The 26,457-nt window shown below is 42.3% G+C and overlaps 2 protein-coding genes across 3 annotated transcripts; both read right to left on the bottom strand.

Annotated features, from left to right (window-relative positions):
• Positions 1–458: 458 nt before the first annotated feature.
• Positions 459–11,176, bottom strand: skp1 (S-phase kinase-associated protein 1). The gene is made up of 6 exons (NM_001140965.1): positions 11,077–11,176; positions 10,262–10,358; positions 10,012–10,085; positions 8,860–9,003; positions 7,646–7,786; positions 459–674 (listed from the first exon to the last, which is right to left on the bottom strand). Exons 2-6 carry the CDS (start codon positions 10,356–10,358, stop codon positions 639–641), a joined length of 492 nt encoding a protein of 163 aa, NP_001134437.1. The 5' UTR covers positions 11,077–11,176; the 3' UTR covers positions 459–638.
• A 1,066-nt stretch (positions 11,177–12,242) lies between these two features.
• Positions 12,243–20,390, bottom strand: LOC106603816 (serine/threonine-protein phosphatase 2A catalytic subunit alpha isoform). Of its 2 annotated transcripts, none has more exons than XM_014197980.1 (7): positions 20,070–20,390; positions 14,814–15,023; positions 14,448–14,621; positions 14,003–14,092; positions 13,573–13,734; positions 13,255–13,373; positions 12,243–13,074 (listed from the first exon to the last, which is right to left on the bottom strand). In XM_014197980.1, exons 1-7 carry the CDS (start codon positions 20,169–20,171, stop codon positions 13,002–13,004), a joined length of 930 nt encoding a protein of 309 aa, XP_014053455.1. In that variant the 5' UTR covers positions 20,172–20,390; the 3' UTR covers positions 12,243–13,001. The 2 variants fall into 2 exon arrangements, with proteins under 2 accessions (XP_014053455.1, XP_045573290.1); XM_045717334.1 differs by having other exon boundaries at positions 13,344–13,373.
• Between the last annotated feature and the right edge of the window lie 6,067 nt (positions 20,391–26,457).

Below are 26,457 nucleotides of genomic sequence, written 5' to 3'. Positions count from 1 at the left end.
CGTCAGATGTACAAACGATCACAAACAGCAGACAGACAACATTCTTTTAATTAATTTACGTAATCCTAAATGTTATCTTCAGAGCAGAACTGAGAAAAGATTCCAATCCAATCTTAATAGGTAAATACCATAAGTTGTGTGAAAGACAGCACACACACTTCAAGTATTTCCAGTCCACAGGACATTTCACACATTTACCCCCACTTCAAATGACCTATGAAAGCTTGTCTCCCTAAGATGACGTTAAAACAACGGCACAGAAGAGACTGCGGTTACAAAATTCAGCATTGAGCCATCATTTCAGTTGACTCAACAACAAAAAATATGTAAACATGTTCAGTAAAAAAATAGTATAGCAATTGAAAAAAATGGGGAGAGCGGTGCATCTACTCTAGAAATTGGAAAGAAAACCCAGACTCTCATGTGAATATAAAGTGAAGTAAAATGAGTAAAAACATGAAATAGCTATTTTTATTATTTCGCACAATACAAGCAATGGAAATGGTCATGCTATGAGTACACGGGGGGAGGTCTGTCGCTCTAATAGACTAAATGTAATATTAACAAGTATGAACAACGCAGTGCAACCAATTACTGGAACAATCCTTTCAGTGTGTTAGTGTTGGCAGCATCCTCCTCTATTTCTCTTCACACCACTGGTTCTCCTTGCGTACCTGAGGGGGGAGACAATGGAAAGGCCACACAGTGTCACATCAGTCCTATTATCACAGGAGCTCTGTGTTCAGGACTGAGGTTATGACCCAAATGGCACCCTATTCCTTTATAGTGCACTATGGGCTCTGGTCAAATCAAAAGTAAGGCACTGTATAGACTAGAATAGTATAGAGCAGACGGGGGTACGCAAATTATTATATATATATTTTTTTATAATTCACTTTTTCAAACAGTACATTTATATTTTCCAACAGGGCTATACATGTGAGTGAGGTTTTTTCCCCCTCGCCTGAGTAGCCTCGTTTTTTGACAGTGAAACAAACCATCTAGTGTTCAGTGAAATAACAACAATGTCAAATAATTCACATCCAATCACATTAACTATTGCTCTCTCACTGGAAACCTCCACTCTTGCGCAGACATTTAGAAACAAAGCATGACCATTTAAAAAATTAAGCCACGGGAGTTTGAGCGAGAATAAAGACGACTTTCGAGTTGTAAGACATGTATAAAAGCAACAGATACCATTAATTAGAAGGGGCTAGAAGCGTCTTATATAGTGAGCAACCAAGTGGCTAAGACAGGCAAGCCCCATACTATTGTGGAGGACTTAATTCTTCCTGCTGCCACGGATATGGCTGGAACAATGTTGGAAGAAAAGGCATAAAAAAACTATACAGACAATGCCTTCATCAAACAACACTGTTTCACGACTCATCAGTGACATGGCAGGAAATGTTTTGAAACAATTACTACTTCGCGTACAAGCCAGTGAATTATATGCGTTACAGCTGGATGTGTCAACAGATGTGGCGGGCCTGGCACAGCTCCTGGTATACAGTCGTGGCCAAAAGTTGAGTATGACAGAAATATTAATTTTCACAAAATTTACTGATTCAGTGTCTTTAGATATTTTTGTCAGATATTACTATGGAATACTGAAGTATAATTACAAGCATTTCATAAGTGTCAAAGGCTTTTATTGACAATTACATGAAGTTAATGCAAAAGAGTCAATATTTGCAGTGTTGACCCGTCTTTTTCAAGACCTCTGCAATCCGCCCTGGCATGCTGTCAATTAACTTCTGGGCCACATCCTGACTGATGGCAGCCCATTCTTGCATAATCAACACTTGAGTTTGTCAGAATTTGTGGGTTTTTGTTTGTCCACCCGCCTCTTGAGGATTGACCACAAGTTCTCAATGGGATTAAGGTCTGGGGAGTGTCCTGGCCATGGACCCAAAATATCAATGTTTTGTTCCCCGAGCCACTTAGTTATCACTTTTGCCTTATGGCAAGGTGCTCCATCATGCTGGAAAAGGCATTGTTCGTCACCAAACTGTTCCTGGATGGTTGGGATAAGTTGCTCTCGGAGGATGTGTTGGTACCATTCTTTATTCATGGCTGTGTTCTTAGGCAAAATTGTGAGTGAGCCCACTCCCTTGGCTGAGAAGCAATCTCACACATGAATGGTCTCAGGGTGCTTTACTGTTGGCATGACACAGGACTGATGGTAGCGCTCACCTTGTCTTCTCCAGACCAGTTTTTTTCCGGATGTCCCAAACATTCGGAAAAGGGATTCATCAGAGAAAATGACTTTACCCCAGTCCTCAGCAGTCCAATCCCTGTACCTTTTGCAGAATATCAGTCTGTCCCTGATGTTTTTCCTGGAGAGAAGTGGCTTCTTTGCTACCCTTCTTGACACCAGGCCATCCTCCAAGTCTTCACCTCACTGTGCGTGCAGCTGCACTCACACCTGCCTGCTGCCATTCCTGAGCAAGCTCTGTACTGGTGGTGCCTCGATCCCGCAGCTGAATCAACTTTAGGAGACGGTCCTGGCGCTTGCTGGACTATCTTGGGCGCCTTGAAGCCTTCTTCACAACAATTGAACCGCTCTCGAAGTTCTTGATCCGATAAATGGTTGATTTAGGTGCAATCTTACTGGCAGCAATATCCTTGCCTGTGAAGCCCTTTTTGTGCAAAGCAATGATGACGGCACGTGTTTCCTTGCAGGTAACCATGGTTGACAGAGGAAGAACAATGATTCCAAGCACCACCCTCCTTTTGAAGCTTCCAGCCTGTTATTCGAACTCAATCAGCATGGCAGAGTGATCTCCAGCCTTGTCTTTGTTAACACTCACACCTGTGTTAACGAGAGAATCACTGACATGTCAGCTGGTCCTGTTGTGGCAGGGCTGAAATGCAGTGGAAATGTTATTTTGGGGATTCATTTCATTTGCATGGCCAAGAGGGACTTTGCAATTAGTTGCAATTCATCTGATCACTCTTCATAACATTCTGGAGTATATGCAAATTGCTATCATACAAACTGAGGCAGTAGAGTTTGTGAAAATGAATATTTGTGTCATTCTCAAAACTTTTGGCCACAACTGTACAGTTGAAGTCAGAAGTTTACATACACTTAGGTTGGAGACATAAAACTTATTTTTCAACCATTACACAAATTTCTTGTTAACCTGTTGGGGATAGGGGGCAGTATTTTCACGGCCGGATAAAAAAACGTACCCGATTTAATCTGGTTATTACTCCTGCCCAGAAACTAGAATATGCATATAATTGTGTGATTTGGATAGAAAACACCCTAAAGTTTCTAAAACTGTTTGAATGGTGTCTGTGAGTATAACATAACTCATATGGCAGGCCAAAACCTGAGAGGATTCCATACAGGAAGTGCCCTCTCTGACCATTTCTTGTCCTTCTATAGCCTCTTTATGGAAAATAGAGGATCTCTGCTGTAACGTGACATTTTCTAAGGCTCCCATAGGCTCTCAGAAGGCGCCAGAACGGGGAATGATGACTCTGCAGTCCCTGGGCGAAAAACAGTAGCGCATTTGGATAGTGGTCGATCTGAGAACAATGACACGGGTGCGCGTGTGCATGTGAAGACACCATTTTCTTCTTTCAGTCTTTGAACGAAAACAACATCTCCCGGTCGGAATATTATTGCTATTTTACGAGAAAAATCGCATAAAAATGTATTTTAAACAGCGTTTGACATGCTTCGAAGTACGGTAATGGAATATTTTGAAATTTTTTGTCAAGATACGTGCCGGCGCGTCACCCTTCGGATAGTGTCTTGAACGCAAGAACAAAACGCCGCTATTTGGATATAACTATGGATTATTTGGAACCAAAACAACATTGGGTGTTGAAGTAGAAGTCCTGGGAGTACATTCTGACAAAGAACAGCAAAGGTAATCCAATTTTTCTTAAAGTAAATCTGAGTTTGGTGAGTGCCAAACTTGGTGGGTGTCAAAATAGCTAGCCATGATGGCCGGGCTATCTACTCAGAATATTGCAAAATGTGCTTTCACCGAAAAGCTATTTTAAAATCGGACACCGCGATTGCATAAAGGAGTTCTGTATCTATAATTCTTAAAGTAATTGTTGTGTTTATCGTGAGTAATTTAGTAAATTCACCGGAAGTTTTCGGTGGGTATGCTAGTTCTGAACGTCACATGCTAATGTAAAAAGCTGGTTTTTGATATAAATATGAACTTGATTGAACAAAACATGCATGTATTGTATAACATAATGTCCTGGGAGTGTCATCTGATGAAGATCAAAGGTTAGTGCTGCATTTAGCTGTGGTTTTGGTGACATTATATGCTAGCTTGAAAAATGGGTGTGTGATTATTTCTGGCTGGGTACTCTCCTGACATAATCTAATGTTTTGCTTTCGTTGTAAAGCCTTTTTGAAATCGGACAATGTGGTTAGATAAAGGAGAGTCTTGTCTGTAAAATGGTGTAAAATTAGTCATATGTTTGAAAAATGGACGTTTTGGGATTTTTGAGGACTTTGTAATTCGCGCCACGCTCTATCGTTGGATATTGGCGAGGTGTTCCGCTAGCGGAACATCTAGATGTAAGAGGTTAACAAACTATAGTTTTGGAAAGTCGGTTAGGACATCTACTTCGTGCATGACAAGTAATTTTTCAAACAATTGTTTACAGACAGATTATTTCACTATCACAAGTCCAGTGGGTCAGAAGTTCACATACACTAAGTTGACTGTGCCTTTAAACAGCTTGGAAAATTCCAAAAAATTATGTCATGGCTTTAGAAGCTTCTGATAGGCTAATTGACATCATTTGAGTCAATTGGAGGTGTACATGTGGATGTATTTCAAGGCCTACCTTCAAACTCAGTGCCTCTTTGCTTGACATCATGGGAAAATCAAAGAAATCAGCCAGGACCTCAGAAAGACCTTCACAAATCTGGTTCATACTGGGGAGCAATTTCCAAAACGCCTGAAGGTTCCACGTTCATCTGTACAAACAATAGTACGCACGTGTAAACACCATGGGACCATGCAGCCGTCATACCGCTCAGGAAGGAGACGCGTTCTGTCTCCTAGAGATGAACGTACTTTGGTGCGAAAAGTGCAAATCAATCCCAGAACAACAGCAAAGGACCTTTTGAAGATGCTGGAGGAAACAGGTACAAAAGTATCTATATCCAAAGTAAAACGAGTCCTATATCATAACCTGAAAGGCCGCTCAGCAAGGAAGAAGACACTGCTCCAAAACTGCCATAAAAAAGCCACTACGGTTTGCAACTGCACATGGGGACAAAGATCATACTTTTTGGAGAAATGCCCTCTGGTCTGATGAAACAAAAATATAACTATTTGGTCATAATGACCATCGTTATGTTTGGAGGAAAAAGGGGGAGGCTTGCAAGCCGAAGTACCCCATCCCAACCATGAAGCACGGGGGTGGCAGCATCATGTTGTGGCGGTGCTTTGCTGCAGGAGGGACTGGCGCACTTCACAAAATAGATGGCATCATGAGGAGAGAAAATTATGTGGATATATTGAAGCAACATCTCAAGACATCAGTCAGGAAGTTAAAGCTTGGTCGCATATGGGTCTTCCAAATGGACAATCACCTCAAGCATACTTCCAAAGTTGTGGCAAAATGGCTTAAGGACAACAAATTCAAGGTATTGGAGTGACCATCAAACCCCTGACCTCAAGCCTATAGAAAATGTGGGCAGAACTGAAAAAGCATGTGCGAGCAAGGAGGCTACAAACCTGACTCAGTTACACCAGCTCTGTCAGGAGGAATGGGACAAAAGTCACCCAACTTATTGTGGGAAGCTTGTGGAAGGCTACCCGAAATGTTTGACCCAAGTTAAACAATTTAAAGACAATGCTCCCAAATACTAATTGAGTGTATGTAAACTTCTGACCCACTGGGAATGTGATGAAAGAAATAAAAGCTGAAATAAATCTCTCTACTATTATACTGACATTTCACATTCTTAAAATAAAGTGGGGATCCTAACTGACCTTAGACAGGGAATTTTTACTAGGATTAAATGTCAGGAATTGTGAAAAACTGAGTTTAAATGTATTTGGCTAAGGTGTATGTAAACTTCCGACTTCAACTGCATATCCATTATGTTTATGGGGGGGTCAATTAAGACATCCTCTTCTGGAAACCAGGACAACATGAGAGGATATTTTTTAAGTAGTGGACAGCTTTGTGACATCAAATGGACTTTGGTGGTCAAGATGTGTTGGTATCTGTACTGATGGCGCAAAAGCCATGACAGGGAGTCGTAACGGAGTGGCGTGCAAGCAGTTGCTCCAAACGCCACTTGGGTACTCTGAAGCATCCACCGAGAGGCTCTTGCTGCCAAGGAAATGCCTGACAGCCTGAAAGAAGTTTTGGACACTACAGTGAAAATGGTTAACTTTGTTAAAGCAAGGCCCCTGAACTCTCGTGTATTTTCTTCATCATGCAATGATATGGGCAGCGACCATGTAACACTTTTACAACATACTGGTTATCAAGGGGCAAAGTATTGACACGTTATTTTGAATTGAGAGATGAGGTTAAAAAATGTTTTACTGACCATAATTTCCACTAGTCTGACCGCTTGCATGATGAGTTTCTCACACGACTGGCCTATCTGGGTGATGTTTTTTCTCGCCTGAATGATCTGAATCTAGGATTATAGGGACTCTACACAACTATATTCAATGTGCAGGACAAAATTGAGGCTATGATTAAGAAGTTGGAGCTCTTTTCTGTCTGCATTAACAAGGACAACACACAGGTCTTTCCATCAATATATGATTTCTTGTGTGCAAATGAACTCAAGCTTATGGACAATGTCAAATGTGATATAGCGAAGCACCTGAGTGAGCTGGGTGCGCAATTACGCAGGTACTTTCCCAAAACGGATGACCCAAACAACTGGATTCGTTATCCCTTTCATGCCTTGCCTCCAGCCCACTTACTGATATCTGAACAAGAGAGCCTCATCGAAATTGCAACAAGCGGTTCAGTAAAAATTTAACTTAAATCAGAAGCCAGTGCCAGACTTCTGGATAGGGCTGCACTCAGAGTGTCTTGCCTTGACTAATCGCGCTGTTAAGACACTGATGTCCTTTGCAACCACGTACCTATGCAAGAGCGGATTCTCGGCACTCACTAGCATGAAAACATTAAGGCACAGACTGTGTGGAAAATAATTTAAGACTGAGACTCTCTCCAATACAACCCAACATTGCAGAGTTATGTGCATCCTTTCAAGCACACCCTTCTCATTAACCTGTGGTGAGTTATTCACAATTTTCAATGAACAAATAAGGTTTTATATGTAAGATGGTTAAATAAAGAGCAAAATTATTGATTATATTGTTATTTGTGCCCTGGTCCTATAAGAGCTCTTTTGTCACTTCCCACAAGCCGGGTTGTGACAAAAACTCACACTCGTTCTTATGTTTAATAAATGTATCGTAGTGTGTGTGTGGCAGGCTTACAATGACAGCAAAAAACAACATTTGAGAGTGCACTGACCCTGGTGCTAGAGGGGGTATGCAGCTGGAGGTTGAATGTTTGAAGGGGTACGAGACTATAAAAAGTTTGGGAACCACTGGTAGAGAATAGAGCGCCATTTGGGAGGCATCCTGAGAACCACAGAAGGCCTTATTACCTGGGCTTCCTCTTCCTCTGTGAAGTCATTTTTGATGTTGAACGTCTTCCTGATCTCCTCTGGGGTCTTTCCTTTGATCATGTTGGCCACCGTCTTGCAGGTGACATCTAGCAGTCCTTTGATGTCTAAATAGTTTGCAGCCTAAACATAAAATAAAAGAGAATGACGAATGAAAGCAACTGCAAATGCTTTGACATGCCTGGATTCCACGTGAACTATTTCAGCCCTAAGCTTAGGCTATGTAAACAAGTTTCAAGAGCTGGGTCAAACCTGCTGCTCAAATGATATACTTGTGTCACAATTCCTAAAAGCCCCCAGCACTACAAAAATGTTTTGCAAAATAACCAATGCATTAAGTGTCCTTGTTTCATGTAATATGCACATACCTGATCCTTCCTGAGCCGCATACACACAGGAAAAGAAAACGTAGCCGCCTCCATGTGTTTCAATGCAAAGCAGGCGGCAGATTAGCACCTTGACACTACCACAGGTAGGGGCTTCACCTGCCGCCCACATAGGGAATTTATTGGACGCTCAAGGTAAAAATAAATACAAAAATGTTACTTTTGCCTCCTCTCATTGACCAATCAAATTACAGGGGCTGGATGCCTTTTTCTGGGTTGTGTTTTTTGGGATAATCCAGAGGTATCATAACAGCCACTACTTGTACCACCAGAGTTTGATGCTTTATAAAGTGTGGGCGGCGTCGCCGGCGCTATTGACTCCCTGTGTGTAAGGCCCTTTAATAATGAACTACTACCTCTAATTATAACATGTTATTAAGCACCTACTTGTCACTCAAAGCACTTGACTAGTGCTGTACAACAGTATGTTCAGCAAGCTAACCATTGCCTAAATTAAATTCAAGATCTGAGACACTTTCTCCTTGTAAGTGTGCAGGTGTCAAACTCTTTCTGTGAGTGGGAAAGGGGTTAGCTAGTCAGTTGCACAACTGAATACATTCAACTGAAATGTGTCTTCCGCATTTAACCCAACACCTCTGAATCGGAGAGGTGCTGGGGGCAGCCTTAATCGACGTCATTGGCACCCAGGGAGCAGTTGTTGTGGTTGGGAGTTAACTGCCTCGCTCAAGGGCAGAACAGCAGATTTTTCCACCTTGCCAGCTCGGGGATTCCAACCAGCAACTTCTCGGTTACTGGCCCATCGCTCTTAACCGCTAGGCTACCTGTAAGTGGGAGGCGGTATGTACGCACTAGAATAAGTTCGAAGAGGGTCCCTTGGTCCACTTTGAGGAACTCCTGGTCCCAGACGGGGATGTCATCCGTCCTTTTCTCCTTGTTCTCGTCATCTTCGGGGGGAGGGGGATCATCTTTGTGGTGGGTGCACCACTGGATCACCTGTAGGGAGGAAAGTGAAGAACAACTAGTCCATGCACACTGAGCGAATCAACAGTCAGACATGCCAGGAGTCCATCTTCCATCCAGTCCCGTTTCAAAAGGCCTAAGTCGAGGAAGGAGGTCACAGAGCACACAGGAAGGTTTCTGTTTGGAGATTCATGCTTCTGGCAGAGATATAAATGCTATTCTACAGATGTAAGAGCCAAACTGACAGCCTAAGGACAGACATCAAGATTGGTTTTCCATTTTACTTGAACTTCAGGTTTCAGTACAGGTTTCACCACAAGCCAGGCAGGACATGTAAGTTGTCTAACTATGCAAACACATTTCCCCAAACAAAATTAGATCCATTAATTACATGGATACAGTTGCTGAACAAAGCAGCTTGTCTCTCAGTTGGAGGGACGCATGCACAAGACATTGTACAATTTGCCAGGGAGAAGGAAATAACAAAAGTAAACTTTAATCCTACAACCCTTCACACAGTATAAATCCAACTAGCACTGGTTGGATGGACGAAACACCTGATGCAGACAATCCCACCATTTCGTTTATAGTGATTATGAGAGGCGCTTTTGTTATGTTATACTCTTCAAATCATCCATTGACCACATGAACACTGGACTGTAGTGTTCATCCCTAAGGAGAACTATCCCTACCATCAGCGTGGACTCTCACAGTGCCTCCCACATAGGTAAGGATCTCTGTTACAGGTTTGAGACCATCCTTCTGTCTACAAGTTTAACTTTTATCGGTTTCAAATTGTGCCAAAACGTTTCCCTTCTAGGAGAAAAGCCAAGCCTGGTTTGGGTTCAATTGAATTGTACCACTATGGATAGAATGAATGTACAATACAACAGAGAAGAATGGAATTATAGATAATAAACCAAGCTCTCGTTGGGAGCAGGCACTTTACTAAGGTTTTCCATGGCCATCTCCACAGTTTACCTGTCCCTCAGTCCATTGCACCAGATATGGGATGTGTGACAGTGAGTCCACTCCACTTACCTTCTTGAGGATAGCCGCATTCACATTCGGGAGGGGGACTGGATCATCATCTCCTTCATCATCCATACCCAAATCTATCAAAGACAACCATTAGACAAGTGCACACAGATGCTGCAAGACAGTTTTGATAAATGTATTTTACCGTCTGAACTGTGAAATATGTACTAATAGCTATGTAGGCTACGTCAATGATGTTGAACCTCATGTTACAACCGCATAACTACAGAGTACATAGCTAGCTACTACATACCTTCCAGCATTGTCTTTATTGTCACAGACTGCTTTGCTATTTCCACATCCACCTCAAAGATCTCTCCATCTGAACTTTGCAGTTTAATTGTTGGCATCTGTAAAATAACAGGAAAACGGTTGTCACCTTCAGTCGTAAACGTTACCTAACAGAGTGATGACTAATATCGGGGGCCATAAAGTTACATGTTATATCGCTAGGTGACACAGGGACCTACTTGGCTAACAGTTAGCGACATTAGTTAAGGTGGCTAGCTAATGTTAGCTAGAAGGCAATTTCCCTGGATGCTGTTAGCTACTAACGTTAACGTTCGCTAACTAGCTTAACGCCAGTAGGTACCTAACGTTACTGAAACACTTGCCATGTAAGATTTTAAAACATGTTATGGTAGACAGGTAACGTAGCTAACTAACGGTAGCAAACTAATTCGCTAGCTACCAGTTCACGCACTAACTTACTAGTTACCATTAGTATAGGTTGAATATTACATGAGCTAACCTCGATTCCAGCTAACGTTACTGTCTGGACAACTGTCAACAAAACAGGGAGTCTGAAGCAGTCCAATGCTGAAATAAGATGGACTCAACGCTAGCGTTACGCTTAACATTTAACAATAATACTTTTTGGTAACAGTAACTGTTACTGCGAACGACAGCCAGAAAACGAAGCTAACGCGGCTAGCTAACAGCGTTGTCAGCAAGGCCCCGTCTTACTAGCAACCATATTCAACCTAGTTACATTTATCTAGACATACGAAGAACACATTCAACACACCCAAGACATAACTACATCTTATGTAAGTGGCCGTTACTTACTGTGAATGTTTTAAAGCAAATTCAGATAATTCTTTTTTAAACGTCAACAGGGCCAAACCGAAGCACAAGCAGCCAGTGGAACTATATCAGATGGCCAGCCAACTAAGCTTTCGCTTTGCTAAATGTGGGGGAAGCAAATGAGTAGTCTTGTGATATGCCTGTACAAGTGATTTTCCCCATTTAGCTACATTAACAGAATTTCACCCAGTATCTATTTTTATGCTAATATTTTGTAACGTTACATTTCTGTACATTTTTGCGTCCAAAATGTATAAAATTATATCTGCGCATGTTACTCTTTAATTCTGTAGGCTGTCAATCAGTGGTCCCAGCGTAATAAAACAAATTAGGTATTTTTTTTTTTCTTCTGACACCCAAAAGTACTCGTTACATTTTGAATGCTTAGCAGGACAAAAAAAAAAAAGTCAAATGTATGAATTTATCAAGAAAACATCCCTAGTCATCCCTACTGCCTCTGATCTGGCGGACTCACGAAACACATGCTTCGATAATAAATTGTCTGAGCGTTAGAGATCCCCCAGGCTAGCCGTAAATTTAAACAGAAATAAGGAAATAGTGCCGTCTGGTTTGCTTAATATAAACGATTTGAAACACACTTTTACTTTAAATACTTAACTACATTTAAAACCAAATACTCTTTTACTGGGTGACTCTCACTTGAGTCATTTTCTATTAAGGCATCTTCACTTTTACTCAAGTATGACGATACTTTTTCCATCAGCTGTCGCATGTAGCTCCAAATCTTTACCTTGACACACATTCCGTGTTGTAACTTCGAGTCCTGCCATGAGACGGCACTCTCACCATAATTTGTATATTTCCATGTTATATCTGATACACCTATCAACAGTAACACGATTTTGGGAAATTAGCAGTGGCTTACTGGTTGTTGGATCCGAAGTATTTATCCCTACAGTACGATTAAAATCAGTGAAGTTAATGCTTAGCTATATGAAAATGAGACTAAGGGACGTAATGAAGAAACAAAATATCCTCAGCATCCATGGTAGCTTTCTTTCTTCACCTACAATCATAGTTTACTCTTGTCAGCATATTGTGCCATCACTTAGATCACAGAATCATTAGTCAAGTCCATCAGCATTATCAGATGAAGCCATAAAAATCAATTGAGTAAACACATCAAGTCAAGGAGCAACTTCATTCTTTATTCAACAGGATCCCTCAATACAAACTCACTCCTCATGATTATGACTTAGTGTGTGACTGTTTCCAATGGCATTTCTTGATCTGTCTGCCATACACAATTGGAAGGGCATCTGTTTAACCCAGCAAAAACCTGGTGACAATTATTTTATTTTTTTTAAGACAAAAAAATAAAACTTGCTGTAGAGTTTAACAGCCATCTACTGACTTGTAAAATCACAAAGGCCCAGTCCAGTCAATTGTGATTTTCCTGTGCTTTATATACATTTCCACACTATGATGTTGTAATAAATGATAACACCCTTTTTAGTGCAAGAGCCATTTGAAAAGGCCGCCTAAAATTTCAGCCTGTTCATTTGATATTGAGATAAAAACCATCTGCATTGGGGAAGAAAAAAAGTGCAAACAGGTAAAAAAAAAACTGAAGGTGCAGATTCACAAAATCAGCCTTGGTGCATTGGATTGAAAAGGTTTCAATTAACAAACCTTGGTTACTGTGCTAATCTTGATATTTGAAACAGGGGAGTAGAGCTTGAGGAGTAAGGAATTAAGAGTCCTTGGAGAATTTAACACTTTTTGGTCCATGTACAGATGTTTTGTGAATGCTTAAATAGTGGTGTGAATACAATTATGTACATTGATGTTTTGCTGTGTTGCCCAACCCTGCCCCCCTCTCCCATGGTTTTGGACGCTGAAGGTACTTTCATAAATCATGGCAATACTGTACAAGTGGTGAGGTTTTACAGGAAGTAGTCCGGGGTGCGACGGGTGACATGGGGTTCCCCTCTACGAGGTGCAGGGTCAAACTGCAGGCTGGAAAACAAACACATCTTGTTTTTAATCTAAAATCCTGTTGAGAGTTGATGGATCATTACATTTAGGTCATTTAACAGACGCCCTTTTACTTCCTCCTTCAGAACTAGAGGACCTTACTGGTAGAGCAACAAACTGAAGACAGTTGGCCATTCACTGAACGGTAATCAATATGCTTACAAGGAGTATTTCAGGGTGTCGTCGAGTTCCATGATAGATGCCTGGTTACCACAACGGTAACAGTAATTTGGTGCACTGAATATAGTTACCACGTTTCGCTCGTGGCACCAGTTGTAACCCTATAGGAAAAAAACAAACAAAACACAGGAGAACAGTGTAGTAGTGAATCAGAAATCTGACAATCCTACAGACAACATTTTATAGTACATGTGCATCAACCTGAATGAGGGGGCTAACTTAATGCATTCAGATAAACTTTCATACATTATGATCACCTTTGAGATTTCAAGCATGGCGAATCAGCGACAGACAGCTTACCTCCATAACCAGCTGGTGAGCTCTGGAGACCAGGGTAAGGCGGTTGGCATGGTTAAATGTCTCGGATATATCCTGGCCAAAGGTGTAGCCGGCCCCCCTGGGGGAGATGCCCCAGCCCCCACGGTCATCTGGGTCTGACCACAGCAGGTCACACATGGGGCCCTGTGGAAGAGAGGAGACGTGTGTAAGCAGCATAGTAATAAAGATATGGATAAAGATCTATATGGTGAATAGGGTCACAGAGCGGGGGAGGCAATAAGATAGAGTAGGATCGAAAGCTGATATGGTCCGTTGTGTTTTTCGACCAAATGGTTGAAGTTTGTCTGCTCCTAAGCCTAACTTATCCTAGACTTGTACCTAAAAGCTACTTCTAACTAGCAGCAATGAGACAGCAGTGTATACTCAGAAGCAGGGTTGTTGAGCCATGTACCTCGTGTGGCACTTCCTGCAAACGGTCCAGCGCTCGGATGTGATCCAACGTGTCTATGGACGGAGACAGGCCTCCGTGAAGACAGAATATCTTATAAGGGAAAGAAAACAGAACATTTTACATGATCATTTAAATATTGGTTCTGACTCTGAGTAACAGTTTGACTGAGACATATGATGCATACCCTTGAGTGAGTCTTTATTTACAGCATACAACAGTTAAAGCACTGCAGATTCAACCTCATATGGATTAAATGTGTGAAACCTCAAAATGACAACAAGGATCTAGCTTAACAACGTTTACTCAACCGAATTAGCACAATACATGGTTGCCATTCCACTCAGGCCAGGTTCATCAACAACGACTCCTGCACAGGCACACTAATGGAGTGATAGCCCTGTAATAACAAAGACATAGGGATACTTAAAACATGAACACCTCTTACCTGAGTATCTACCAAGGCCGTGAGAGGAAGGTAATCGAAGAGGTCTGTGAAGTATTTCCATACGTTTGCATTGCCGTATTTCCTTAAGCACTCGTCGTAGAAGCCGTACACTTGTGTGATTTGTCTGCTTTCGTGGTTCCCCCGAAGGATTGTGATGCGTTCACGGTACCTAACCTGCGATCAATGTTCAAATACAGGGGATTACTAAACAGCATTGTTGAATGAATAGCCTACCAGGGCATTCTGAATGAGTGTCTTAGCATTATGTCACAAAGCCCTGTGCAAATTATCATTGAGCACTCTCGTAGGGAAAGTTCATATTTGAAAGGTCATTCAAAATTCCAAGGGTACGATAACAATACTTGCCTTAAGTGCTACAAGTAGTGTGACAGTTTCTACAGAGTAGTAGCCTCGGTCCACGTAGTCTCCCATGAACAGGTAGTTTGTGTCTGGAGACTTCCCTCCGATTCTGAAGAGCTCCATGAGGTCGTGGAACTGGCCGTGGACGTCTCCACACACTGTAACAGGACATCGGACCTCCTGCACGTTGGATTCCTTGGTCAAAATTTCCTTTGCCTGGACAAAACCACACACAATTAGGCAAAGTCTTTCCTTACCCTGGACAAAAAACATAAGGCTGTTGTAGGCTACATGGCAAAACATTTGAGATCCTCCCTTCCCACCTGTAACCTCCAAGAAAATAGACCAATGACATTTGGCAAGCTAGTTGAATGGCAATGCAGTTCCTAGAAACCAGTGGACTGTGAAGGGCAGCTCTAAGAAGAATAAGGCCTGCTGGAGGCAAAGCAGATATTATAGCGGAAAACAGTCCACTACTGTTATATAATGCACCTGATTGCATTGGCAACAAATATAGCTCTGCATGCAATTCCCCCCCCCCCCAAAAAAAGCACCAGTGTTGGTCTTTGAAAAAAGTTCTAGGTTAAACAGAGTGGCAACATATGCCTAGGCCCGTCTCCAGACCATTCAAGGGACAAAAAATTAATTTAAAAACTAAATCAGTAGAGATGCTCCTTGAGGTGTCTGGCTGGGATTATACATTGTTGGCAGAACTACACTGGGGTTGAGTGGTATAAGGAGCTTTTAGAGCATGAATCCCATTTGGAGAGGAGCAGGCATAGAGTAGAGCAAGACTGTCACTGTGTGTGGGTCAGAGATGAGCGAGAGATCTCTGGTCCAGGCAGCAACACCCTGAGAAAGCAAGGGAGAGACACTGGCAGATGGAGGAGACAAACAGCACGACCAAGGCATATTAAACAAACCTGATATTTTTCCAAATTAATTTGAGTAGAAATTACAAATAAAAAGTATCAGATATAGGCCAGAACACGACAAACTATTATAGGTCAGTGGGACTTCGGTAAACATAATGTAGTATATAACAGAGTCAATACAGCTTACAATATGGTATGACCTCAGAAGACAGCTCATCTTTCATCAGTAACCTAAAACAACTGATCTCAACATGTCTATATTGAATGGATGACGTAAATGCCTCACCCCTCATAACCGCACCTACTAAAGATATGCCTTGCTGGCACCAGCTAAAAACCTCAAGTTTGTTAATTCGTCATACACAGTGCAATGAAATGCTTACATGTTCACCTTTCGACAATCTAAAAAGTGAATACAAAAGACTAGTAAAAATAAAACCCAAGTAAAAATAGAATAGTAATTGATCAAAAATATGATACACGGTGGCACTCAAATTAGTTTAAGTCAGATAATTACACGTCGTAAAGTACCATATGCCGGAAATGAAATATAGCTAGCTAACGACCTTTTCCATGTGGGGGGGAAAAAAAATAAAAAAATAAAACATAAAAAAAAGAGGACAGAGACTTGCTAGCTACGTTAGGTAGCTGGGATTTTCTACAAGGAATCTGCCTCCCCCCAAAAATAAAGCTTCTCCCAAGTGGGTGTGACACCTACTCCCGTTGCCTGCTGCTTGGATTCCACCTGGAGATCTGTTCACCATGTGCCCTGGCCTGTCTCCCTCTGTCTGGTACAGGTACCCCCACCACACTGCCCCCTCTCCGAAGTTTAGCTTGCCTCCACCACACACAGTTGGGGCGAGTGACTGAACTTACAATTAGGGGTGCACGATCGGTAAGCATATCGGAGTAAGCCGATATTAGCTAAAAATGCCAACATCGGCCCGATGTCTAGTTTAGCACCGATGTGCAAAACCAATGTAAAAGCTGACGTGCATACCAAAATAAACATAGGTAGATGACAAAGCAACAATTCTTTTTTTAAATAAAGAGCTACACAGCATTCCTAACCTAGCCCAATGTCTGAGGTCTAGATCTATTTTGAAATGTCAAAGATAGGCCATATGCAACTTTGTGCTGCTTTTTGTCATCTATTATTTTCCGAGGGGGGGGGGGGTGAAATCTTTCAATACCACAAACCTAATTACTCATTTGAAATTGCATCACCCCCAGACATTCAGCAACTACTTAGAACAAAAGCAGAAAACTAAGCACACACACACTTCCAACACCAAAAGTTCAAGTCAAGCAGTCATTTGAAAGAGTAAGAAAATTTCAGTGAAACAACTCAAAGGCGAAATCCATTAATGACAAGATAATGGAATTCATTTTGCTTGACAATCAACCGTTCTGTCGTGGATGATGTTGGCTTTCGCCGACTAGTCGAGCCCCAGTACACACTACCAAGTAGGCGCTATTTTTCACATGTTGCCCTACCAGTGTTACAGTATTGTTGAAACGCACATCCATGAGCTACTTGCTATGGGCGTCACTGCTACTAGCTTCACGACTGACATTGGACCAGCGATGTCAGCTCCATGAGCATGCGGAGTCTGACAGCACAGTGGGTCGACGAGGATTTCATACTGAGGATATCCGTATTGCATGCTCAAGAATGTGCTTGTTCTCATACCGCTGCTGCTATTTCAAATGGCATTTGAGAACAAGTTTGAAACATGAACACTCCTAGCTCCCTTCAAACACCTGACTGGAGAAATAAGCTCATCAACTGCGTCTGCAGCAGACGTGATACCCTCTGTCATGGCATTGAAACGTCTGTACAACAGAACTGCAGACAGACTGTGGGGTGATCTTGCAAAAGTACTCTACTAGAGGCTATGAAAAAGTGACATCCAGGAGGGGCCAGCTGAGTATAAGATTGTATCATCTGCACAAGGATTTAGAGTTTGAGGTAGTCATCTCATACAAGTACTTGGGAGTAAGGCTAGACAGTACACTGTCCTTCTCTCAGAACATGTCAAAGCTGCAGGGTGAAGTTAAATATAGACTTGGTTTCCTCTATCGTAATCGCTCCTCTTTCACCCCAGCTACCAAACTAACCCTGATTCAGATGACCATCCTACCCATGCTAGATTACGGATAAATCATTTATAGAAAAGGCAGGTAAGGGTGCTCTCGAGCGGCTAGATGTTCTATACCAGTCAGCCATCAGATTTGCCACCAATGCTCCTTCTAGGATACATCACTGCACTCTATACTCCTCTGTAAACTGGTCATCTCTGTATACCCTTCACAAGACCCAGTGGTTGATGCTTATTTATAAAACCCTCACTCCCCCCTATCTGAGATATCTACTGCAGCCCTCATCCTCCACATGCAATACCCGTTCTGCTAAAGGTCCCTAAAGCACACACATCCCTGGGTTGCTCCTCTTTTCAGTTCGCTGCAGCTAGCGATGAACGAGCTGCAAGAAAACACTCAAACTGGACCGTTTTATCTCAATCCCTTCATTCAAAGACTCAAATCACAGACACTGACAGTTGTGGCTGCTTTGCATGATATACTGCCATCTCCACCTTCTTGCCCTTTGTGTTGTTGTCTGTGGCCAATAATGTTTGTAGCATGTTTTGTGCTGCTACCATGTGTGGTCGTCTTAAGTCTATGTAGTGTTGTGATGTGTGTTTTGTCCTATATATTTTTTAAACATTTATTTTAAATCCCAGCCCTGTCCCCACAGGAGGCTTTCTGCATTTCGGCAGGCCGTCATTGTAAATAAGAATTTGTTGTCTAGATAAATAAAAGGTTAAATAATTAAACATGCCAGACCAGGAAATAGTGCAATAGAGTGTAATAATAAAAAAATAAAAAATAGACTAGACAATAGTAATAAGAAAACCTTTAGCCTAGAATGATTTCACAGAATAAACAATGTGTAAAGTTAATCAGTAAATCACTCTTTCCCCCCCATTCTGTAATTTGTATCCCAAGACAGAGGCCATTCCACCAGTGCTATATTGAGTCAGAGCCCAGCAACAATGTGGTAGTGATGCAACTCAGAATCAATCACAGCCAAGGCCATTTTTACTCTGGCTGCACATTCTGCTGAACACATTACCAAAATGCACAGGGGATGGATACATCAGCCATCACTGAGCAAATGTGCGCTCTAAAACCACACCACTACTATGCTTACACCTACTGTTTAAGAGCTGGTCAATCACGTGTTCAGGGGTGTGTGAGAAAACTGATTACAACAAAATGGAAACCATTGAGTAAATGGCAAAACCACTCGCTTGAGACTGAACACCACAGGCTTGTAGCCTAGTGGTGAATATTTGGCAATGGGAAATTCTAGCCGAGTACCATTTTCATCCATACCGTAATCCTGGCCTCTAACCTACAAATCATCTCAGGACATGAATCACCTGTTTGTAAACAAGTCAAATGAGTACATGAGTAGACACACCTGGTTATTCAAAAAAAGTATTAAGCCCATACATAAGTGTAACAGCCAAGTGAAAAGATTATCTATGAAGAATCCCTGCTCAGACTCTAGGTGGTGTACTGATGACTTGATAAAGTGAAACTTCTGTCTGACCTAGTTCTTGTCGTGTCCCACAGTTCAGTTCACTCAGGGTGGGAATCCAGGATGTGTGTATGTCTGTTTTACAACTGTACTCAAGTGTGTATGGTTTGACTATATCAAACAAAAATGCTTGACATTTCTTCGACAAACGCAATGATTTTGCCACAGGACACTCAGTCATACAGTATGACGCTAAATCCCCCCCCCCCCCCCCCCATAACTAAAATGAGACAGTCTGGATGAGTTGGTAGTAAACCAGGTAACATTATGTGGCTTGCATTCTTTAGCTGGTCTTCAAGTTGGGCCACCACTACTGACACGGTTTGCCATTTAAAAAAAAATTACAAAACAAAAACTTGTTTATATGAATTTATGTAAAGGTTAGCCTTCTTCAAAATAAACCATTCATTTTGCTGCAGTGAAATGCTAAAACAGTCTTACAGCTGAGGAGAATGAGAACTTGTGCACTGTGTTACTTACATCGGCGCCATTTTAAGAATGTCTGGGAAGAATGGAAGGGTCAAACAACCACATTCGAATAGTTCTATAATTTGTAAGGCATACATGTTACCATTTCTGAAAGGCTGACGAACATTTTAGATAGCCTACTTTCGCGTGTAGGTCTATATAAATAACCGCTCTTGAAACTAGACAGGATTATGTTATAAGCTATTTGGCAAGTGCTGATAGCGACAAACTGCGCAATATGTATAGTATCATCCCCCTAAATGTTACACTGAAACATTTTACAGTGGAAAGTTATATTTCCGTATACCTTACCTTTTCGCAAAGCGTTTTGACTTGGCTCTCTGACAGCTGTTTGCAGTCGTTGATTTGCTCGATCCATAAGTCGATCTCCTTCGTAAAACACTTCTCGTCCATTTCCGATTGTTATTTCGGTTAATTCAGTGGCACGGAAATAGTTATTTCCCTAAATACTCGCAATCCTTCCCCCAAATTGACCAACCAAATTGCATGCGGTTCTAATTGACACATAAATTGCGGAACGTATAAGAACCGGAGCGACTAGGATATGTGGAGACGTCAGTAGCTGTTGTCCCACCCTAGACCATGATCCACTCAACACAAGTAGGAGCGCCAGGCAAATGCCGCTGATTATTGGTCTCCCAGTAGAAATCTTTGCATTCTTATTGGCTATTGGGTAACTTCGTTTGCATGGCCCGGTGCCCCGCGTAAGCGGACCCTTCCATTGGTCCATAAGAAAAATCTCCATCCGCCCGGGAAACCGGTCCATGCAAACGAACTGGTCCAGTGGTTGGTACATTGTAACCCTTTGTTAATGATCGTAACTAATGATAAGTTGTTTTCACTATGAAAATAGCCTATTCATGGTTAGGGACAGATCGAAATTTACTGGGGTGGAGGGTGGTCAAAAATAGGGGAGGGTTTTCAATGTTTTTTGTTGTTGCTTTGGGGAGCGTTGTGTGGTTATTTAGAGGGGCACATGGGAGCGTAGTGATTTTTTCCCCTGGTTTACATTATAAACAATGGCTTGACTTACTTTTGATATTACCCTAATAAAGTTTAGAAACGTTTGTGAAGGTTTGGTATGGTGTGGCTATTATTAAGCTTTAGCTACTGCAGGCCTATGATGTGAAGGCAGTGCGCCCTGGCGCTCCGGCTGACTTTGACAGTTGAACTCGAGATGAGGAAGACTGTTTCATGCCTACCAGAGTTACTCCTATAATCTAACAATATAATGCTTATCTTTATACGAAATATTCTGGTCAAAAATGTATGAATTACCCTCCTTTTAAATGTCTATATCTGTATAGCAGACGCAGTAGCCATCTGACATAGAGAAATGCATGTCGGTGTCATAGCATGCTTGCGGGGATACAGTGCCTCCAGAAAGTATTCAGACCCCTCGACTTTTTCACAGTATTGTTGCGTAACAGCCTTACTCTAAAACTGATTGATAAACATATTTCCTCAGCATTCTACACACAATACCCCATAATGACAAAGCAAAAATAATGTTTTTAGAGATTTTCCCAAATGTATAAAAGAAAAATACAAGACAAAATTCCTTATATAAATAAGTGTTCAGAAACGTTGCTATTAGACTTGAAATTGAGCTCAGGTGCATCCTGTTTCCATTGATCATCCTTGAGATGTTTATACCATTTGATTGGAGTCCACCTGTGGTAAATTAAATTGATGTGACATGATTTGGAAAGGCACACACCTGTCTATATAAGGTCCCACAATTGACAGTGCATGTCAAAGCAAAAAACAAGCCATGAGGTCAACGGAATTGTCTGTTCAGAGACAGGATTGTGTCGAGGCACAGATCTGGTGAAGGGTACCAAAAAATGTCTGCAGCATTGAAGGTCCCCAAGAACACAGTGACCTCCATCCTTCTAAAATGGAAGACGTTTGGAACCACCACGACTCTTCCTAGAGCTGGACGCCCAGCCAAGCTGAACAATCAGGGGAGAAGGGCCTTGGTCAGGTAGGTGACCAAGAACCCGATGGTAACTCTAACAGAGCTCTAGAGTTCCTCTGTGGAGATGGGAGAACCTTCCAGAAGGACAACCATCTCTGCAGCACTCCACCAATCAGGCCTTTATGGTAGAGTAGCCAGACAGATGCGACTCCTCAGTAAAAGGCACATGACAGCCCGCTTGGAGTTTGCCAAAAGGCACCTAAAGACTCTCAGACCATGAGAAATGAGATTCTCTGGCCTGATGAAAATAAGATTGAACTCTTTTGCCTGAATGCCAAGTGTCACATCTGGAGGAAACCTGGCACCATCCCTACGGTAAACCATGGTTGTGGCAGCATCATGCTGTGGGGATGTTTTTCAGTGGCAGGGACTGGGAAACTAGTCAGGATTGAGGCAAAGTACAGATTGATCCTTGATGAAAACCTGCTCCAGGGCACTCAGGATCTCAGACTGGGGCAAATGTTCACCTTCCAACAGGGCAACACAGCCAAGACAATGCAAGATTGGCTTCGGGACAAGTCCCTGAATGTCCTTGATTGTCCCAGCCAGAGCTTGGACTTGAACCCAATCGAACATCTCTGGAGAGACCTGAAAATAGCTGTGCAGCGACGCTCCCCATCGAATCTGACAGAGCTTGAGAGGATCTGCAAAGAAGAATGGGACCAACTCCCCAAATACAGGTGTGCCAAGCTTGTAGCGTCATACCCAAGAAGACGCAAGGCTGTAATCGCTGCCAAAGGTGCTTCAAGAAAGTACTGAGTAAAGGCTCTGAATACTTAAGTAAATGTGATATTTCTTATATTTTTTATAAATTTGCAAAAATGCCTAAAACCTGTTTTGCTTTGTCATTATGGGATATTGTGTGTAGATTGATTTAAGGGGGAAAACGATTTAATCAATTTTAGAATGAGACTAAAATAACAATGTGGAAAAGGTGAAGGGGTCTGAATACTTTCCCGAATTAACCTTATATGTATTTCTGTAAAAAATGGGGACCACAATAGCAATAAGTCCCGGACTTGATTGTGCAATTCAGGTCACTTTAAAAAAATCTTTGTGTGTATATATGTTTAACTGACAAATAAAATCAATCAATCCAAACTGTGCAGCGGCCAATTGATGAATAGAAAGCGACATCTGTTACAAAACACCCAAACGTTTATTGACATTCGAAAATTCTCAAGCCAAGCCTTTGATACTGGGTAAGCCTACAAGGTAGGGAGGGATGTTTTTTCCATTTGTCGAGATTGACAGTCTGTTTATTGTGGTGTTAAAAATGCAAACAATGGTATTGACATGCCCAAAGTCTGTATGCTTGGTTTATTGGTTGTGTGGTGCATTGGCACAGAAACCTGTTGGTGGAAAATGTGTTGCATGTATTTTATATCATTTTAAATATGGTATAAAAATGTTCAAAATCTTATTTCCCCCTAGCTGATCATTGTCTGCAGCCAGCTCTGATCGTAGTGTAATGAAACAGGAAGGGAGAGTGAGTCTGTCTGTGGTGGTCGGCGAACCCTCAACCTTCTGGCCCGTCGCTCTGCATGGCATCGACTGTCACAAAACACAGGGTCACTACAGTTATTGTTATTTGTGGTCGTAAACATTATTTAGAGTTAATGTTATAAGGTGGGAGGGTGTACCATTTATTTTACAGTACATGGGGAGGATCATGTGAAAATATTTTTACCTTTGGGGAAGAGGGCGCATTTTTTTAATGAAACCTTGAGTAAAAATTATAATTATGAAGCGTCTATCGTGTACCTGTTTGTCCTCTTTAGTTGCGTGACTTTGTTAGTAGAAAACCATACTTTTTCAATAAACAATCAAATACAACTACTGTGTGAGGACAGACGCTGGGAGACAAGAAGCAAGTACAGGGAGTGAATATTTAATAAATAACAGACATGAAACAAACCTGGGCCAGCGTCTGGACAAGGGGAACAAAACGACATTAATGCAGACACGAGGAAGAAACTGATGAAGTGACAGATATAGGGGAGGCAATCAATAAGGTAATAGAGTCCAGGTGCGTCCCATGAAGCGCTGACGCGCGTAACGATGGTGACAGGTGTGCGTAATGATGGGCCGCCTGGCGCCCTCAAGCGCCAGAGAGGGGGAGTGGGAGCAGGCGTGACACATTGCCTGCATTCCAAGCACTTAAAAGACACACCCTATCTCCTCAGCCCTCAAATTAAGTGGACACTTCTGATGACGTCTGACGAGTATACACTTGCATTCATCCCGCGATGATTGTGTTTTCAGCCACCGGTAGCTTGTGGGTGCTTTATATGCTCTACAGTCAATTATGATTGCATGTCTACTTATATTAAATATACTGCTCAAAAAAATAAAGGGAACACTTAAACAACACAATGTAACTCCAAGTCAATCACACTTCTGTGAAATCAAACTGTCCACTTAGGAAGCAACACTGATTGACAATACATTTCACATGCTGTTGTGCAAATGGAATAGACAACAGGTGGAAATTATAGGCAATAAGCAAGACACCCCCAATAAAGGAGTGGTTCTGCAGGTGGTGACCACAGACCACTTCTCAGTTCCTATGCTTCCTGGCTGATGTTTTGGTCACTTTTGAATGCTGGCGGTGCTTTCACTCTAGTGGTAGCATGAGACGGAGTCTACAACCCACATAAGTGGCTCAGGTAGTGTAGCTCATCCAGGATGGCACATCAATGCGAGCTGTGGCAAGAAGGTTTTCTGTGTCTGTCAGCGTAGTGTCCAGAGCATGGAGGCGTTACCAGGAGACAGGCTAGTACATCAGGAGACGTGGAGGAGGCCGTAGGAGGGCAACAACCCAGCAGCAGGACCGCTACCTCCGCCTTTGTGCAAGGAGGAGCAGGAGGAGCACTGCCAGAGCCCTGCAAAATGACCTCCAGTAGGCCACAAATGTGCATGTGTCTGCTCAAACGGTCAGAAACAGACTCCATGAGGGTGGTATGAGGGCCCGACGTCCACAGGTGGGGGTTGTGCTTACAGCCCAACACCGTGCAGGACGTTTGGCATTTGCCAGAGAACACCAAGATTGGCAAATTCGCTACTGGCGCCCTGTGCCCTTCACAGATGAAAGCAGGTTCACACTGAGCACATGTGACAGACGTGACAGAGTCTGGAGACGCCGTGGAGAACGTTCTGCTGCCTGCAACATCCTCCAGCATGACCGGTTTGGCGGTGGGTCAGTCATGGTGTGGGGTGGCATTTCTTTGGGGGGCCGCACAGCCCTCCATGTGCTCGCCAGAGGTAGCCTGACTGCCATTAGGTACCGAGATTAGATCCTCAGACCCCTTGTGAGACCATATGCTGGTGCGGTTGGCCCTGGGTTCCTCCTAATGCAAGACAATGCTAGACCTCATGTGGCTGGAGTGTGTCAGCAGTTCCTGCAAGAGGAAGGCATTGATGCTATGGACTGGCCCGCCCGTTCCCCAGACCTGAATCCAATTGAGCACATCTGGGACATCATGTCTCGCTCCATCCACCAACGCCACGTTGCACCACAGACTGTCCAGGATTGGCGGATGCTTTAGTCCAGGTCTGGGAGGAGATCCCTCAGGAGACCATCTGCCACCTCATCAGGAGCATGCCCAGGCGTTGTAGGGAGGTCATACAGGCACGTGGAGGCCACACACACTACTGAGCCTCATTTTGACTTGTTTTAAGGACATTACATCAAAGTTGGATCAGCCTGTAGTATGGTTTTCCACTTTAATTTTGAGTGTGACTCCAAATCCAGACCTCCATGGGTTGATCAATTGGATTTCCATTGATTATTTTTGTGTGATTTTGTTGTCAGCACATTCAACTATGTAATGAAAAAAGTATTTAATAAGATTATTTCATTCATTCAGATCTAGGATGTGTTATTTTAGTGTTCCCTTTATTTTTTTGAGCAGTGTATATAATTATTAATATATGTCTACTGTATGATAGCTAGCAAATTAATTAGCTAACTAACGTTAGCCTGCCTAGTTACTTCTGAAGAAGGAACATTTCCGAAAGCTAACCAAACAAAAACATCATTACTTTTATAAGACGTGTTTGTGCATTAGTAACACAATTTCTAACTTATTTACATTTGTTTTTACTCACACTTGTATGTTGACTCCATATTGACTTTGAGGTTTTAAGTTTTGGTCTGACTTTTATTAGCGGATGTACAATCATCGCAAATTTAATTATGGGGCGCTTCAGGCCCCGAAGTGAACATAATTGTACACTCGCAAACTCCATTAAAAACGAGGGCTGAGGGGGTTACATTGCAAACTTCCCTTGCTTGGCTAATCATTTGGACCGACGACAACTATGGCCACGGGGATGGCCGCGGGGATTCCCCCAAGGGCATAAGGCGAGGGTAAGTGGACGAGGGTGTGTCTTTTATGAGTTTGAAATGCAGCCATTGACTTTTGCTGTTGCTGTAAGATGGCAACTCAGCGCAAATGCGGATGTGCCAATTGCATCTCAACAACAGTCTGGTGGGGTATCTTTAATTTCAATATCTTTCTTTTTGAATGGTTGGTGGGGCACAGTGGGGGATCTGATGTATAAAATACTGAAAAGTGGAACAAAAAAATACATTCTAATAACTGTTGAAGTTAAAGATTCTCTTATCACAAAAACCAAGTTTGTCTAAAACATTTATTGTTATTATTTTTATTATCTTCAGTCAAATGTTGTTTA

The sequence above is a fragment of the Salmo salar genome, chromosome ssa04 (assembly GCF_905237065.1).
Source record: "Salmo salar chromosome ssa04, Ssal_v3.1, whole genome shotgun sequence".
NCBI lineage: Eukaryota > Metazoa > Chordata > Actinopteri > Salmoniformes > Salmonidae > Salmo > Salmo salar.
The sequence above is the reverse complement of the archived record's forward strand: the minus strand, read 5'-3'. Positions and strand labels throughout refer to the sequence as shown.